Raw genomic sequence first — 19,816 nt, forward strand, 5'->3', positions numbered from 1 at the left:
TCCGACAATGTTCGTGTGCTTAAACTTTATTGGCATTTAGCTGGATGTTATAGAGTGCAATGTTCTTCGATTTAGAGACAACAGTGACATCCAGTGGCTAAATGGAAAAAATACACCACAACAGCATAGAGAGTCCATCTTTCTCTACCACATAGTGCCCTCATCATGCAAAGAATTGTACTGATACTACTATACATTATATATTTTATTAACCTGTAATGATTGATGGTTGTCCCCTGTTTCCTTGTCATTGTTCAGATTTCACCTGAGAGCCAGAATAATATGAATCTTGTTCCCAGTAAAGAGAAACAAAGTTTTACCATCTTATTTACTTTGTGATAGAACGTAGAGGAACCTGGTGCTTGGTATTTTAGAGAGAAAGAATTTGAATACAATTATGTAGTTGTGATGCTGGGGCTGTGTGTTAATGCAAGGTTGGGAAATCAATGGCAGAGTTTCAAGAGTTCAGCATCGATGCAGCTATGTGTTGGACCTATGTGTTAGAACGTGTGAGGTGTCATCACACTGCAGTGCAAAGTTTTTCTCTATCAAATTCTTTATGTCCAGGTCAAACTCAGAGGTCATCGATTAGTAATGTTAAGACAAGATTTGCCCAACATTTTATCTATAGAACTAGATCATAGACTGTGTATATGTAGTCTATGGACAAAGCCATAACTGTAGCAATGATGGGAATGAAAGCCAACATATCGAAGCAATGAAATATGAATTATTGTAATTTATCAACTGTTATACATGTTTTCTTCTGCATTTCTTTGTTAGCACGAAACTTGGTGGAAGGATAGAGTATGGTTCAAGAGAGAACCCATTAAACCCATATCAGTGTGGAATCGGATCAGGGGTCCGATGCAGTAATATTTGATTTTGTTTAACATTAACATTGCGAGGGAGAAGGATTTTCATCATTTTAGTTGATTTCGCTGAGAATAATTCATTTGCCTCTAGTGAATTTAAGAGTGGTTTCATAAAGGGACTGTTAATTGGGCCTTGGCAGGAGTGTGTGCTCTCTCTGTGCCATTTAGTGATTTCATGTATCGTCTTGATTTAATTCAACTTTAATTAGTTATAAATTGGGGAGTTGTTTCCGCTATTCTGTCTATTCTTGGTTAGTTACTCAAATAATTGCTGTCTAAGACCTGGGATCATTTTAGTTTTAACCTTTGTTTTGTTCCAGAGTGGTTGCTTCTTTGTTCCAGAGTGGTTGCTTCTTTATTCAGACAATTGCTTTTTGATTGGACTTTATAACAACTGTATTTCATTCTACTTCATTCATAATATATACTATTTACTAAGTAACTGCTATTAATAGGAGAAGCAATAAGTGGAATCTATTATATAATGCCACATACCATGAGTCTGAAACAGGAGATTTAATAACTGTGCTTTTGTGGCATATCGCAATGTATTTTGGTTTAAAAAGAAAACCTAGTAGATTTAAAGCACCCCCCCCCGCCCCCTCCAAAAAAAAGCCCAAACCCACATCACTGAGAAAAGAGGAAAACACATTTTTAATGTGTGTGAACAAGGTTTTAAGTTTTTATTGAATCTCAGGCAGAAATATACATGATCATCCTTTATTGCTCATGGCATTCCTCATCCCAATCAATGGCTCACTGTCACTTCCAAACCAACAAGAACTAAAACTGAATCAAGCATTTTTGATGTCATCTTTTAAAACCCTCCCGGCTCTGCTGCGTAATTAAATCAGTAGCCAAACTGTAGTATTCACTTTACTCTGTGTGTGCATGTGTGTATTAAGAGAAATGCATCCTCTACCAGATATATTCACATGATCCAAAATCCAGATGATCACATGCTTTTATCTATTCATACACTTTCTCTCAGCATTCGCTCCCGAGTAGTAGATCCTGATAGTAAGAGTATATTCTGTAAGCTCTGTGTCTATGGCTGAAAGGTTAAGGTTTTGGCTGTTGTATGAACGGCTACGCGGTCATTCTAAATCAACACCGAGACAAAACAACATAAAATAAAACCCTGCAAATCTGTGAATCAAATTTCCTGAATGCATACATGTAATTTTTTTTAAATTACTGATATTATTAACGATTACACTGACATGTAGTGAAAACACACTTAAACTCAGGAGTTATTGCCTTTAAATTTTTTTTGCATGATAAAGAAGAGGATAAAAGGGAGCAAGGGGAGTGGGTTTTTACATTTTCACAAGACAGACTTCTCCAGACAGATGGCATGCAGGACGTAAGAAGGAAACGCACCGAACAGGGGAATAGAAACATTTTTAAACACTACGCTACATGGATACACTTGACGTCAGGCGCTGTAGGAGTGCCAGGGACATGGACACCAGGTCTTACAGAGAATGTGTGACACTGTGTGCAAAAGGTTCCACATTGATTTCAGACATGGGGCGAACACAAAACAGCAGTTTTAGGACCACACAACAATAGTCTTTAAATTTCCTTTTTCAAATATGGCTTATCAAGTTATCACATGTTTTGTTACTTTAGAGACAGACACACAGTTAGTATAATAATTTCATATAGTATTCTATGATTGTTTGCCCACCTTGAGGCGTCCCATGTATTCATTTCATCTATGTACAAATTGAGTGATCAAGGTGATTATATGTCAGAGCTCTGCAGCTTCGGCAGAGGAGAGAAAAAAAGGACTTTTAAAATTCCTCGGACTAAAAGGCTAAACCATCAAACACTGTGTCTTCAGCCCCTCTGCTCGCTGTTAGCTTCATAGGCGTAACTTAGCTAACGTTAACATCAGTCAAGCTAATGTTCACCTGGACGTTGGGTTAGCCTAGCTTAGTCTAACGACTGCAATTCACACAGCTGCTTCACATGTGATTTATTTCCCCCAGCATGAAACTTCGATTTATGCAAACACCGAAAAGACCGCACTGTATCAACTTCTTTCTTTCTTTATTTTAGCACTGACATGTGGATGGAAGAAAACCCTGATTAAAGCCAACCTTGTGAATGTTGCCTGTGAACTAAGCGAGATAATGTTAGCATTAGCTAGCTAGCTAACCTACTTCTTCAGCATGTCTTGTAGTGGGCCTGGCAGGTATTTCATCACTGTGTCCATGATGCTTTCCTCCTCTTCCTCGTCGCCGCAGCCGGCCGGCACGGTCTTCTTGGGTCGGGTCAAGCTGCCGGCTACCGCCTCCTCCTGGGCGGCTGCCGCCTCGGCCTCGACCTCCTCGCGCTTTTTCAAGCCGTACTGGTGGACAAACACAGAAATATCAGGAATAATGTAGCTCCAGGAATATATTATTGTACTATATATTAAAGTTAAAGTGAATAATGCAAAAAATACAGGTAAGGAAAACCACCATAGTTTGATGGTTTCCACAACATATTATTTGAAAAATTGTTATCCTCAAAATGTTGCCCAAATTTCATCTAATTAGTTTGCAGGCTACTTGTCAAGTGGACAACACTGATCCTAATATAAAGATGGATGACATGACAGCTCCCCAAAAGTAATGCCAGAGCATATTGGTCACCCCCTGCTGGCTGACTGCAGTATAGGTCATAAACGCTGCTTCCTCCGTGTTAGTTTTAGGTAGTTCTTATCACTTTGATGTATGTTCATGTGTTCATTGGTCTGGTTTTTAAACACTTTTTAATTTAATTATAAAAATGGGGTGAAATATCATGATTGACAGCTGAGACTGACTTGCGATTGGTTTAACACATGTATTGGCGGGACTTCAATAGCAAGACTCTATCCTCCAATCGCTACTATGCCGACTCTGGCATGAAATGGCAGTCTAAGTGCCCAGAAAATGTTGGCTTGATTTCTATATAGTGGGTGGAAGTGGAGAGGCACTGGCCATCTTTAGACAATGATCGGTATCTGCTGCCTGCAGATCCTTGTTCTAGTGATAGTATAATTAACTTTTAATTGTTCCACATTGGTGCTGGTTGATTCAATCCCCAGGAATAGTGCTTTACTGGAACTTGATTTTGCTGTTGTGGTCACTCTGGGTATTGCAACTTTGGGGATCATCATGACACCCCAGGGCTCAGAAATCACTTAAAAAAGATGAATACATTTATCTGAATACCAAAATGATTTTGTATGATTCTTCTTTGTATGATTTTTATCATTTCAACCAGTGTTGGCTAGTCCAATCCAGACTCAGATAGGCCCGTGGGCACTATTTTCGGATAGGAATCTCATAATTACGAGAAATCTGATAAAACATGAATGTGTCATAAAGCACATACACTCCTACTCATCCATCATCCTTCCTATTGAACTCATCTATTTGGATTTTCCAGTTTGAGCAGTTTGAGCAGCTGCTAACCCTTATCGTTCTCTTGTTCCTGTCTGTGTCTGTCAGCAAAGCAATAACAAAGCAGATGTCTTGTAGGTGCTGCTTTTCAGTGTCCACACTATGACAGTGCATGTCAGGTATTTGTGTTAGGATATATATTGCTGGTGCAAAGGCACTCCAGCTTTTTTTATTATTATTTGTATTGAGAAAAAAGGGAAATTATTGATCCCCCTTTACACAAAAATACTTTTTTCAGAATCATTAAATTTCCCCAAATTGACAGAATATAACAGATTTACAAATGTGACTCAGTTTGCTCTGTGTTCTGTCGTTCTGTGATTTGACCGAGTAAAGAGTTGCGGACTTCAGCTTTGATATTGGCATGTCTCGCAGTATCTGGCACAATGGGATAAAGCCGTGGAAGACGCTGACGGGAACCTTTCAGTAACGAGCACTTTGGGAGTTTTTCCCCGCTCTTCTTTGTTCTCTTCTGGGAGAGCTTAAGGAGAATTGGCGAAGCAAGGGGAGCAGTGCTGCTTTTCCTTCTGTTAATTCGCAGCAGTCCGCTTGAACCTGCCCTACCCACAGACTGCCCGTCTTTCACATCGCCTCTACACCTTAGTGGGAACAATGCCAGTATTACCTTCTCAGCCTCCCCACAGTCTGACATTTTTGAAGGGAGGAATAAACCAAACACTGTCTGAATGTGGCAACAAACACTCGATGTATAATGTATATTCCTCTGCATAATACACACACATCATATAGACCATTGCACTCTAGTTCACAGTTGTACCTAAAGCACTGAAAAGAAAAAAGATCACGGTGGCTCTCGGATTTCCACCCATTTCTGTCTAAAAATTCAAACTGATCTTTATTAATCATGATTTTGTTCATTGACTGTTCCTATTTCTGCTCTCAGCTCTGTGCCACTGCTTCCTGATCCTCCGCTGATCATTTTATAATCTTAGAAGAAGATAAAAATAACACAAAAGCAAATAAAAATAGAGTGATTTCAAACATACAGAGAGTTTTGCTGTCGTGCAGCCAGAATGTGAAGTGTTTTAGAAGCTGCGCTAACATCAAAGACAGAACGGCATCCAAAGTCATCAAAGAGATCTGACGACATATAAGAAATGTTTGTGGTGAAGGATTTTTGTATTTGCTTTTCACCCCCCATTTAGATTTTCATATATTAGCACTGATTATTAGAAAATTTATCTTAAATGATTTCTCTTTTTGGCCTTTCTCTCCATTGGTTACTCTGATGATGGCTTTGTATTTCATTTATTCATGAATCGAACAGCCTGTCATCTGTCGTTATACCTTATCCCTGATGCCTTGCCTCATCCTTTCCCTCTCTGCCTCCATCTTGCCGTATTTGTCCTTCCTCTCCTCCTCTTGCTGCCTCAGTGCCTCCTGTCGCTCCTCCTCTTTCTGCGCTGCGTCGGGGTCCTCCTCCTCCTTCTCTCCTCCCAGCATCTTGCCCACATCGGGAGGTCCTCCTGAGAAAAGGTGCGAGACAATGACAGACAGGAGTCACAATGACAGCTGTTACTATTGTTTTAATTAATGTGAATATATTGAGAATTACCGTTTAAATATTTTCCATATTTGTATTCATGAAAACAAATTTTCTCCTCAAATTGAAGACTAAACAGTAGCATATTATATATATTTTTTTATTATTCTTACTGGGTTAGATTTAGGTTCTTTTACATGGCATCTAGATCCTTTACATGCTCTGTGTTTTTGTGGGGGGGGGTTGTCTGATTTCACTAGTCAAATAAATACTATGATTATTCACTCGAGTTTAATTCAAACATGTGACTAAACAGTTGTCAGTAGTGTGAAAATAGTGGCCTGAGGATACAGTTACTCATACTTGAATAGTAACAGTGTGCAGTGACAGGGTCTTAGGAATGCTGATGTCACGACTTCAAATCATCCTACGCAAGGAAATATGGGACATTTTTTACAAGTAACAACATTTTGTAATCTGTTCTTTATATTTTACTTTTATACATTAACCTGACACCGAGGTTATATTTTCAACCTCTGTTTGTTTGTTTATTTGCTGGTTCATCTGTTTGACCGATTACACACAAACTACCAATGGGACCTTAAAGAAAACATTTCATTTGGTGAGGATGCAGATTTTTTTCAGATATTCTTTGACTATGTATTATGACATAAACATCATTTAGTTTATGAGACCACTTCCTGTTTTTATAGAATGCAAACTCCTTTGGGTCAATACAAATCCTGACAACTTCAAAAGCAATTGTGGAGATATGACCTTGGTGTCTTCAATCGTAGCTACAGACCTGATGGTTGGGATCCAACAACAGATCCGGCATTATGTTTTCTGTAATACTAATAATCATAAGCCCCTGAATATGTCTTCTGTAAACCTTCTTGCTGTACCTATGTGTTATACGTCCCATAAAATAATGCGTCGTGAAAACGGAGAAATGCTGAGTGTTGCTAACCAGCGCCGAGAGAGAAGAGGGAGAGCTGTCACCAAGCATCAATATAAATGACAAGAAAAAACACAAAGGAGAAAAGCCTGTGGTCTGAGGGATTTGGGCAAAGACTGGAGCATATAAGAAGTGAGGAGGAAAACGACGAGAAGGAAGATGGGGAACGAGTATTCTGCAGCAAAAAAGACATATTTAGGAAAACAAGGGGAGCATGAGGAGAGGGAGAGAATCTGTCAGAAACTATTGAGTCCAATTAGTTGAGCTGTTCCAGTTAGTAGGATTACCCAGCAGTTTTCGTGGGACCGGAGAGAGAGGGACGGATGGAGTGTGACCAGATAAAAAGATGGAGAGAAGGGTAAAAGAGCAGGGAGCTGTGAGAGGAAAACGACAGAGCGTGTGGAAGGGGGGAAAAAGAAGGTGTGGAAGAAATGAGGTGTAAATGAAAGAGTGATCAAATAAGAGGGAAAAAATGGAAGGGAGGGTGAAGATGGGAGGAAGAGGAGGAAGACTAAGACGTAGGGAGTGAGGGAGGGAGGGGGTGAGATGCAGCCGAGGGGCATGTGAGGAGAGAAAGCAAGCAACCAAAGAGGAAAGACAGAGTACTCCTTCAGTCTGCAGCTGCCCCCCGGTATTGACTCATCAGCATAATAAAAGTGAAGTGCAGCAAAATGCGCAGAGAGATGAAAGGAGAGATGGAGGAGAAGAAAGGATGAAGTGGGAAGGGAGCGTAGGAGCAATGAAGGAGAACAAGAATGTGTGACAGGGACATAAAAACATAGAGAAACTGCCGTCTGACGAAAGAGAAAGACGTTTCTAATTTATATCATTTCAAGCTCTTAATTTTGATATGGTGCGTTTTTTGGATCAGATAAATAAATAAAATTAGGCCTATAAAAGATCAGGAGGAAAGGCTGAGAAAAAAAAAGAAGTGAGTTTTTGATTACACGTACAGCCAAATCTTTTCAGAAATAGCTCGAGATTTTGATAAATAAGTTTAAAATACCACTTTCTATAAATAATAAGCTGGAGCCGGCTACAATAGCTAGGTTAACTAAATTAACTCCTCAAATTGGTCCATACCACAATCAGTACAGAAAGTGAAGTGTAAATGACATGCTGTGGTCGTTTGGAGGTCGTTTTTTCAGTCTTTATGCTAAGCTAAGCTAACACTCTGTGACAAGAGGATGATAACAGCTTTCCTTAAATGTGTAAATATAAACCAAGCATTCAAGAGAAGAACAAAGATGGACGCCTACAGAAGGTCTCGCAGAATTGCAGTGCACGACACCGCAATGAGATTAACATTACACACAAGCACCAAAGACAAACTAAAAGACATTATTCACATGAATGAACCAATCTAAGTGAAAGAGACGGACGAGGAGGGAAATTCAAGGAGGAAGTACGATTTTCAAAGTAAACTCATGTATGAGTGTTTGATAAACAGCACAGCGAAACTGACAGAGCAATATCTGTCCATCCAACCATGATACACTATCTCCTTCCAGGTGTGTGTTTGTGTGTGTGTGTGTGTGTGTGTGTGTGTGTGTAAGGGAGGGAGGGAGAAATAAAGCTCTAGTGCATATACAGTAAGTGCTTCTATATGCACTTATGGATAAAAAAAACTGATAGTTCCATTTGGTGAAACGTAACTAAATTCCTGTGTGGTAGAGCAATTGTCTTTACGTGTTTATCTGTGCATGTCCATAAGTGTGTGCTTGCATATGCACATAATATATGTAAAATATCTGGTGTTTCTTTGCATTGAAGCAGCATTCTGGATAGCGACCCATTTCCTACTTGAAGTGTGACTCTGAAGTGTGTATATGTAAAACTTTAATCCACCAGCCACCTTGTTCCATATATACACACTGTATAGGGATGGCATCCTAGCCACGTTGCTAGGAAACAGCTTGGAGCGAAATCTCACTCCTGTCATCGGATGATATCGGCAAACTCGGCAACATGTATTAAAAGTGGAACAATTAAGAATCAGTGCCTGCAGTAGAAAAATTGTACACTATTCATTGATACCCCCGTTTTTTCGTGCACACGTAGATTGTATATACAGATGGGCAACGTGGTCACCACTTTCTCCAACTGTCCAGAAATTAAACTAAGATTACCCGAAAAATAAATGCTGCCATCTACTAGGAGCCAGTCTGTGCAGTAGTGATCGGGAAGGGCAAGGTCCCCCCCCAACCGATTGCGAGTCAGTCTCAGCTGTCAAAAACCAAAGTTACTGGGAAAAATGTGTCGTGTGTTGTGACGTGTAATTTTCATTTTTAGTTTGGTTCATGTCCCATTTGTGGCCATGGAGGAGGTGGGGTTAATGACCTATAGAGGAGGAGGCTTCACTTTTGGTGAGCAGCCATCTAATACCTATGATTTAGTCAGCAGAGAAGTGAGCTGGTACAGCGTGTGTCATTCAAAATGAATCCTAACAAATTCAACTAAACATATATGGGTTTCTTCAGCGATGTCAGAAAACTGCAGACGCAGGATTCAGGAGCAGCTCATGAGCCCAGTACCTAAATTATCTCTATCAATAGCGCCCGTGTAAACACTGCCATTCAATCCTGTAATTGGAGCAATGACTCACACAATCGGCTAAGCCTCATTGTCAAACGTTTGCACAGACCAAAAAAAACAACAACACCCTCCCTGGTAACTCTTTTACCTTTCACCGTGCCAACCAAAACAAACTCGGCCTGGTTTCACAAAATCTTATTAGAATACTGAGATCATCTTTGTTCAGATGTAAAACAGAGAGGATCCTGGGAGACAAGGCCTCAAGTTATACTGAGCTATGATCCCGGCCCCTACTTTGTGAGTCATTTGTGAAAGATACGGCAGGGTCCTTTTAAACCAGAATAAATCCATTAAGCTCTCGGGCCACGTCGAGCTACGTTTGAGTGTTTCTGATTAAAGTGCCCTCACACTTTAGCCCATCACATTGTGTGTTTCTAGTCGTTGAAATGACGTTGAATATATAAGCTAATAAAAGCCTGTAACAGAAAGTTGATGGGTTGACCTTTAACCTGTTTCTCATGTTTTTGTATGATCCACCTTTCAATGAGTCAGAACAGACAAGAGGCACTTTGTGGGGAAATTCTCCGTCATGCAAAACAAAAGACAGTTTACAAAGATTTGTGTGGTTTTTAGGCAAAATAAAATGCACAACTGCATAATGAAAAATGACAAACCTGAGATTAAGACCTTTCTGATCACCTGCTATAGTCCATTTTTAGGAATGTTTCCCATGGCAGCAATCTCCTTTTCATTTTGCCCCCAAGCTGAATTATATCATGATTCTTTCCTCAATACTTGGACATTGCGTCACTGCTGAGATAAAGCATGTCTTCTTTCTAATCCCATTCCTTCTTAAAGTTCTTTGCAAAGTCTTTGTTAAATCCAAAGTCTAGAGGCCAAGTGAGAGAGAACAGTAACCTCAGCTGACTCTGCCAGTGCTTGAACTTTAGACAGCATCAGATTAACAGCTCGTATCTGCTTGTTTCCCAGTCTCAGTCCTCAAGAGAACCCCTCTCAAAATACGACGTGTTGTGGGAAAGCAGATGTGTGTAAAGATCCAGATTTGGCCTTCAGGACAGAAACTATTGTCTCAACCCAGCTTATTATAAAGCAGGAAAAAAATGTAGCAAGGGAGAAGTTGGTAGTAAAAGGAGGAGAGAGGAATTGTTGTTCCCCTACTTCACTTCTTTCTTCTCTAATTGGTGGCAGTTTTGCTTTGAGTCAGCTTAAATTTCCCTGAGGTGAAACCGCGCTACACAATTTATCAGAAGGGCTCTAAGTGAGGAAGCTTTACATAGCTTTATATAATATGATATAATATAGTATAATATAATATAACATAATATAATATGACTGCACTTTTCCAGAAATATATGTTGTTTGTTTGTTTGTAACTTTTGTCATTACGTTTGTCAGGTTTATGCCTTAAGCTTTATTTATAATTTACTCTTTATTAGTTTCAAAGCAGTTTCTACACAATAAAACCCTTTTCATTATATAATGCCTACATCTAAGTGTATGAAAATTAGCTCCTAATACAATTTTGGACTTGTAAATAAGCATTGCAAATGTAGCAAATACACTACAATATTATGCTTGTATACATTATACATGCTAATTGTTTATCTTGCACAGTACTATTTGTTTACAAATGCTACAATGCAGCAAACACCACTTTATAGTTTTCTTAAAAATAGAACTTAATAGAATCAAGATATACACTCTCATTAGATATAATGTTTGAAATTTTATTTAATTTTAATGTATAAGGCCTTACTGTTCAAGAAATCAGCATTTAAAGCTTCTGACAGAATTGAAAATAATAATGAAATTATATATACTGTTTTCATTATGTACAAAAATAATGATTTAGAGATACACATATTTAAAAACCTACTGTATCCTATTTCATGAACAAATAGCAACAGCATAATAAAACAACATAAAATACAAATGCTGCTTCAGTCTGGCCAACACTCATCAGAGTTACAATAAAGTTCAATCTTACCAAAGGTTTGTCAAAGTGAGAGCTATGTAAGTCATGAGTGAGCAGCAACACAGAGGCAGCCATCTTGAATTTGCTCAACAGAGACCTGCATTGCACTGTTGACACACAAGAGGGCAGTTAACGTGTGCCTGATGAAACACAGTAGGGTTCTCAGGTAATGATTGATCTTACTGATGAGATCTTTCAAAGCTTCAATGGCAAATATAAAACATTCCAATTTCATTTTTTCATATATATTAATTTCACACGAAATATTTGTATTCTTCAGTGATGATGGAGGAGGAGGAGGAAAGTTTGATCTTTGGATTTGAAAGTGTTGTGGTTACATTTCTGCTGCTGTGTGGCCAGAGTCTGACTTACATGATCAACCAGGAATCTTCAGACGGATTGTTTTCAAGTCGCCTTGCAGATGGTCCGCCTGCCGTCTTGTAGCCCCCCACTTGTCCACCCCACAGCAATAAGTGACAGTGTTTCCACAGATTACCCAGATCAGCTTGCTGTAGCTCTCTTCTATCAGTATAGAATACACAGTGGTGTAGAATAAGACAGTTGTAAATCCAGCAGCCAAACACACCATAGCTGCGATAGGGATGTGTGTGTGTTCGACAGTGAAGAAGAAGAGCTTCACAACAACACGACTGATTCGATATGGGTCTACAGACTTTCTAGTCAGGAGGCGGCTGAATGAATTATTCATAAAATCTCATTGTACTGCCAAACATGCATGTGAATTTGAACACGCAAGAAGATGTGTGTGTGTGTGTATGTTTGTGTGTGTGTGTGTGTGTGTGAGAGAGATTGAGAGTGTGTGTGCATGTGAGTGTGTGTTTTGTGCGTTTGTGTTTTGTGTGGCCCTGTGGACCTATCAAGCATGAAAGACCTGATTGCCTCAGCCAATCACATCAGTGCCGCTAAATGGGATTATCTGAACATAGAGGAGATGAGATGCAGGAGGACCATCTCAAGGTGTCCTCGTTTCTATGTCACGTTAAAGCGCCCACATATGTTGAAACACGTGCTACAGTAGATGCTGTAGAACCTCATTTTCAAGTATATCAATCATTTAGTTTCCTTATTTGGTGTTTTACTCTTTTTCAATTTACTAAAACAGCTGGCCACTTTGGCTGATGTTTCTAAAACATGAGTAAATCGTTTTTGGGGGGATTATTTTTCAATTAATATAATTTTACATAATTTAGTATCATTATTATTGATTATAATACTAAAATAAAATAAAGCACTCTCTATGTCCATTATCATGAAGGACCATGTCCCGTAATGCAGCAGTTATCCCGTCATAGAGGTCAGTAGGTAAGATTCTTTTACTGGTTTTGGTCTTTTATAAGAAATAAGAAAATAAAGAATAATCATTCTCCTTTAATTTATTGGAGGGTGCAGAAGCTTCCAGCTTTGATGGACAGCAGACTCAAGGTAGCATTTGCTGATTTGTATAATGTACAGCACTGAGGTCACGGAGAGGTCTTCTCTGGTTCACTGCTTTCCTGTCTTAAATCTTTTCCAAGTGGCAGCAGTGACAGCCCTTTTTTAAATTGCCTTCTACAAGCACATCATCCTTGCATCGTTTTGCAAAATGGAAGAGAAAAATCTAAAACAATAGGGTGTGTGTAGGAGAATGCTACTGTCAGTGCACAGTCTAATGGGATTAAAAATAAAACAGTTTGGTTTGTACTGAGTCCGTCACAAATCTTTAGTCAGGACTCAACTCAACTCAAGTGACTATTTTAAGAATCACCAGCACAGATGCTGTATTTTTCAGACTGTACATACATTTGATCACTTCTGGTTTCAACCTATAGTGAAAATATCCGACTCACATCTGCATCTTTGTATATGTTTGTCTTCCAAAATACGAACGGCCCCTTTTTGATTCAAGTATTTGACATATAAAAAACTAACTTACAAACAATTTATTTGTCAAACAAATTAAAATGAATGATTTTCTGATGTGAACGTGTACAGTGTAGTTCCTGTTGGTCAGGATGCCTTTAATGCTGGAGCAGACTGGTTTCGGAGCTGGGCAAATCACACATTTTTAATGATACATACAGTAATACCAAAGTTAAGGTTTTTTAAATCTAGTTATTAAATGTTCCTGCGCTATCCCACTTTTTATATAGCCTTAGCGTCAAATCCTCGGACTGAAGTCGGCCTCACTTAACAGCCTCATATACTGTCACACTTACTTTACTTCAACTTTCAGGAGTTAGGAAGTGTCGAGTCAGCAGAGAAGCACTCAGGAGCAAAATCCATCAACACAAAACACAGAATTGAAGGTTTGGAGCAAAAGCTCGGCCATTTTTGTCACCATGATGAGATTTTTGGAAATCTGTCGACCATTACAAGCAATAATCCATGTGGATATTATGAACCTGAACATGAGCATTACATGTCTCCTTTAAGGCTGATGGTACAGAAACATTTCTTTGCAAGTATAAAATATTTTTTAGAGTCTAAAGTCACAAAGTGACATGGTTACTGTTTGTTTTAGGCTGATAAATGAACACTGCTTTGTGTTTGACAGTTTCAGAGTTTCAGCCTGGGACTCGCTGACAGCTGATAGAGGAGCAGACTAGTGGCTGCTGGGATGGAAGAAGTGATGCATTTCAATTTAACGAACATGCAGAGTCTCTTGTGAGAGTTCTCATGGCTGGTGGGTAATATTGACTAAAGCTTGTATTGACACATGATGTCGGTAGTGAAGCTCTACACCTGTTTATACTCCAGTCCTCTCAAATATAGCAATTCAGCTGTGACTGGTACATTTTGAGGAAAGAGCGAGAATTAAATCCATCCTAATAATACAAATACAATAACCAGAATGAGTGTGATTGCGCTCATTGTGGAGCAACATTTTTTATGCTAACGTTGTGCTGTTGATTTATTTATTAATTATACAAGTAACTTCTCTCTACCTGCAGCGCTAACCCACTTTTTATATAGCCTTGTTTTACATTATCACTGCAACAGCTGCTGTTTCTCACTGCAGTACGGTCGTCCTGTTAGCAGGACACATGGTGTTTGGTTAAGAAACAAGGCACATAAAAGAGAATGAGTCCTCATTTAACGATCATTTTACAAGCTTTAGGAAGCTACTTTATTTCTGAATCATGAAAATATCCATGTATTTCTTGTTAGGACATTTTTGGAACATGTTATATTACCCAACTGCTGAAACAGTTTGAGACCAAAAAATCAAAAAAATATAAGCTGTGAGTTCATTTGTTTTTCAGGTATTTTAGTCCTGCACAAATTGAAATTTTGAACTGATGGCGCTGATGAAAAGATTAATATTATTACAATCAGTCCTGCAGGTAACATGCATATCTGAACCAAATTCCATGAAAATCTGTCCAACTGTTGTAGAAATGCTTTACTCAAAATCATGGAAGTCAACCTCATGATGAAGCTACAGTAATTGGATGACAATTTAAGATCAGATTCGACCAAAGTGAATGAATGATCGATCAAATTACAAAATTACGGTAATTATATTTCTTTAATAGATGCAGGGGAAAATATGTAAATCTTCTGTTTTTGCCTTTATTTTATAGTTGACCGTGAAACACGGCATGGGACATGGAAAGCAGGACGACATGAGACAATTGTCCCCAGCTGGAATTAAAAGTGAGGACTCTGGCAGCTTAAATCACTGAGCCACAGGGACACCCAATACTGCAGTGTAATTGATTTAGCAATATTTCACTAACATTGACGTATTGACTGACAGTCTCTGGCAGCCAGAATGATAGCTTAACCAATTGATTACCTGGCTAATTGGTTTGTTTCATTATCTGATTTTTCGCTTCCCCCCCCCCCTCAGGAAGCTTTTGTGATCAACGCCATGTCAGCATTTCTGCAGACATTTCTGTGGGAAGAGATCACTATGTCCCAGCCAGTGAAATTTGACCAAAACAAAAAGGACTCCTATATGTGATGTAGAAACACATTGACAGCAGGCATAAAAAAAAAGTTAATTGTTAGACACACATACCTCGATATTAGAAAAAATTATTTCACTCTCACACTTTTTCTCAGGTACAAAAATCTATATTCTAAAGTAGGCCTGTGCACCTTCCATGATTTAACTTGCCTAGAGTTGCAGCACACACACACACACACACACACACACACACACAAACAGTCCTATAGTATCTATAAAATGTCTGCAGGCAAAGCACAGACACACCCACACACTCCTGCAAACACCCGCCCTGTTAAATGTTGTAAGTATATGTTATGCTGTAATCTTTCAAACTTCTTGCCATTTCGTTGCCTCTGTACCTGTACTCTGTGTAATGACAATAAAGTGAATCTAATCTAATCTAAAGTGTTGTAAGACTTCTGCGGAGTACAGCCGGCGCCCCAATGCAATGCAGCTGATTTAAGAATTCAGGGCACAGACACGAGCCACTGCAAGTTTGCAGAACGAGGCAGCACTCGCGTCCTCTGCATCCCAATGAGGAGCCAGCACTGCGCTTCAAACTCCACGTCCCAGCTGTAACCACCTCTGAAACCTGAACGAGAGCGGCTCGGCATCATGGTCCCGGCTGACCGACCACGGAGTATGTGCGTGCAGCTGCTCCAGTATAACCGCTGCCACTTTCCTGCCTTTTCCGCTCGAAGCTGTAGCTGACAAGGAGGCTGAATTATGAGGGGGCAAATAATCGCGGAGATAATATTCTAAAGGATAATACCTGAAGGCTTTAAAGGACAAAAAGTCTCCTGTTCTTGGCTCTTTATCTCTCGCCTCAAACATCACCAACAGTTGGCTTCAAACAGAATACTCAATTTGTTTAATAATGTCGTACAAAACCCCCCATAAATCACTAACTTCATAACAGCTATCCCTCTGCCTGTAAACGAGAAAAAATGCTTAGTTAGTGACTATTTTATTTAAAAGGAAAAAAAAAAGATTACTGGCAGGACAGAGGCACTTCAAGGGCTAATGAGATTTCAGCTGGGGCCAGTGCCCCCCCCCCCCCCCCCCCTCCCCCCCGCCTCTGGCCCCACCTCTGGGGGAGACTTTGGATATAAGAGGTTTTCACTAGACAGGTGCATTATTAGTTTTATCAGCAGACCTACTGCTCTACTTGTGCTGCGACTGCTCGTGACCTTCAGCTGCAGCAGTCCTGACCTTGTTCACTCAGGTCACAGAAACAGGTCACGCTTTCTACGACAGGAGAAATGTCGAGCAACAAACCAGGAGCAAGGTTTCCGTCCTCCTCCTCCTCCTCCTCATTGTGGCAGTGTCAAAGGACTTGGCCAACCGGATGTCTTGTTTATTTAATAAGTCATGACTTTTTGCCCTGAGTGGTTTTTAAAAGATGGATGCAGAGAAAGAAAGAAAGAGGGAAATCCTCCGCTGATATTTGAAGGGTGGGTGCAGCTCGGACGGATTATCTATCGCTTCCCCGTGTCAGCACCCACAGCTCCCAGGCTACAGTATAGTACTCGAACAGCACTGCCGCCTCTGGTGCCAAACACCCCCTTTAAATCCTTTACACTGCAGTGCTGTTAAATCAACCTCCAGCCCGGGCGGACTACTCACCTCCCATCGCAGCTTTCATTACAAAATTCATGATGAAGCAGTTCTGTGTTCTCTTCCTTCACTGGTCACGTTATCAGGGATGGACCTGCAGCCAGGGGACACAATACAAAAGCTGTATAACTGTGTGGATACCACTGTTAAAACATTCAGGAGTTTGATGGGGCAGGGAAGAATGAAGACGATTGATAAAAAAAAAAAAAGGCAAAGGACGCCCAAAACAATTCAAAACCTTCAAATACCCGAGTTGTATGATCTTGAACACTCTCAAAATGTGATCACCTTTATTCCAATGGATGAAAATGAATTAAAGTGGCTTTGCCCTTCAGCTGCAGCCCGTGGACATGGGTTTTATAGAGGCACCTGTGCCCTCAATTTACGACCACACTTCATCTTGTGGGGGTTTATGCTGACATTGCCAGACTGTTCGTGATGTATTCTCATGGAAATAACTCCAAGAATAAAAATGTAAATCAAAAAAACAATTAATTGTCCTCACAAAGTATAGGGTCAAAGATGATCATGTGCTTTGTGTCAGTACATGAACCTCAAACAATCAAGTGTTAATTTGCAAGAGAAAGGACTTCTTTTTTTTATAGATTCTCTGCTTTCCTACAATGTTTTACAGTGTATATATGACTCTCTTGTAAATACATTAGACATTAAGGCATTTTATTCTCATCTCTTATCACTCTTATCTGTTCTTTCTCTCTTGGGATCTATCCGATGTACTCAGGACCGCTCAACTGTGAATTTATAATAACTTTACACAGAAATTGACATGTTTCTATCAGATTTCTGACGCCGTCTTTTGCTGGGGCGCTCAGTTGTGAGTATGGAAGTATAAAAAAAACATACATTATAAAAACATTTTTTATATTTCTATGATTTCTGTAATATTTCATGGGATTTGCATGGCTCTAAACCCAGTTTGTAGCGACCTACTGCACTTAACAATTTTTTATAAAATTTTTCATGACATACTTAACACTGGTAGTTTTACTGGCTTTTGCCAACATCCCTGTCCAATTGCAGAATGATCGTCATCGAATCCATTATTATCATTATTAGTAATAGTAGTAGTAGTAGTAGTAGTAATAGTAGTAGTAGTATTAGTATTATTAGTATTCTACTTTTTTTTCAATCGCCCAAAGTGCAATCGGCAACAGCCGAGCGTCTTTAAATCATTTCCTGGTTCCCTTCCTCTTCTTCACCTTCATCATCATCATCATCTGCAGCAGCATCACTTTCTCCTCACGTGAACCCTTTAACTCACTGCACCTGCATGATGAATCTCGTCGATACATGACAGTATTGTGCACTGCGTGTATTTCTGCACCCACTGCATCCTCCGTGCACGTACACTGGATCAAATAGACTGCGTTAGGGACGCATCAGCATCTTGCACCAACAACCTCCATCCCGTCCCGTACAGTAAAAAAACGAACATCGCCCCCCCTTCTGGTACGAGCATCCTTTACCTTATTATGATCCTCCTCCCAAGTCTGTATCCCTCTGGAGAAGAAGAAGATGAAGAAAAGGAAAAAGCGTCGTCGCAGGGTCACAACCACCTTTATTTCTCCTGCCTCGGCGGGATGAGGGGCAAACACAAGTTGTGTGCGTGGACGTGGGGTCGGTATGGTGGCTCCTCTCTGGCTCTCAGTTTGCGGACATGCCGGTTGTGTCAGAGTCAGGCTGCAGCGGCGGAGGAAGAGGCTGTATTCCTGCAGGAGGAGATGAGAGCATGCAGAGGGAGAGAGGGGGAGGGAGGGAGTGCATGAACGGAACAGCACCCTGGCAGAAGGCTTCTCTTTAGTTTCCGACGAAATGCACAAAAGATGAAACATTTGTTACGCCAGTATTAAGCGCACATTGATTACTTCTAAAAGTACAAAATGTGCCTGGTAAACATAATGAGTAAGAAAAACATTCAATTAGTATTTTCATAAAATTTTACTTTATCTCATCCCGGCTCTTCTTTTACCATTTACAAGTTAAACTAAAGGACCCAAAATATTCCAGATATATTTAACAGTCTCCCCAGAGAGATTTTTCTCATAAAAAAAGAGTAATTCTGTTAAAGTGACATGTGATATGCAGATTCTACACATCATAATTAGATTTCTTTTGTCACTATCAGGCCACAAGCTGGCTTATAAGGTTGCAGGGTACGTGCTGGCAAATAGTTTCCACAGTCAGCAGATGCAGAGTAATATTACAATGGCACTCAGTGGAGCGCATACCTCCGCCAAGGCCCAAGTAACCCTAACGTATTCCAAATTGTACAAACTCATTAATATCAGACAACTAAACGTGTCTGATTTTTTTTTTTCATCAAGATCCATGAATTATTCTCGAGGAAGATGGAGCAAAACGCCCAACCTTGCAATCTCGCATTTAAAACAAACTGGTTCTGCTGCCTGCTCTGGAGCAATACCAAAATGTAATGGATTCTTCACTGACTCATATCGCATCCGTCCACCCAGTTTCATAGAAATCCGTCTTGTGGTGTTTGTGTAAACGTGCTTATAAACACACAAACTAACCAACAACAGCAGAAGGACAGCGGCGTTCATTTTGGGTTATTTTCTCTTTTTTTTCTGCTCTGGTTTGTTTTTTGCAGAAGCTGATAAAACAATATGTAATGCTCCACTCTAGATGCTGTGTTCGGTGCTGAGCAGGCGATGAACAGGTTGATGAGAGTGAAGAGGGCTGTCAAACCAAAACCAGGAGCTGAAAGACACTAAATATAGTCTGAGGAGCTGAGAGAAGCTGAGTCGCGTGATCTGTGGGTTTGTCACTTCACGTACCTTTGAATCGCATTTACTCATTTAGTCTGTTGTGGATATCAAATATTAATTATAGCAGTTTTTCCAGCTGGTTTGAAAAATCTCTCTGGGGAGTAGCTGACACGCTGTGCTTTGTCTTTT

General features: G+C 39.9%; 1 protein-coding gene across 1 annotated transcript; it reads right to left on the reverse strand.

Annotated features, from left to right (window-relative positions):
* Positions 1-1,593: 1,593 nt before the first annotated feature.
* cplx2a (complexin 2a) lies at positions 1,594-18,603 on the reverse strand. Its single transcript, XM_053418006.1, has 4 exons — positions 18,368-18,603; positions 16,890-16,974; positions 5,624-5,802; positions 1,594-3,234 (listed from the first exon to the last, which is right to left on the reverse strand). Exons 2-4 carry the CDS (start codon positions 16,918-16,920, stop codon positions 3,043-3,045), a joined length of 402 nt encoding a protein of 133 aa, XP_053273981.1. The 5' UTR covers positions 16,921-16,974; positions 18,368-18,603; the 3' UTR covers positions 1,594-3,042.
* Positions 18,604-19,816: the final 1,213 nt, after the last annotated feature.

Source organism: Pleuronectes platessa, chromosome 3, assembly GCF_947347685.1.
Source record: "Pleuronectes platessa chromosome 3, fPlePla1.1, whole genome shotgun sequence".
Classification (NCBI taxonomy): Eukaryota; Metazoa; Chordata; class Actinopteri; order Pleuronectiformes; family Pleuronectidae; genus Pleuronectes; species Pleuronectes platessa.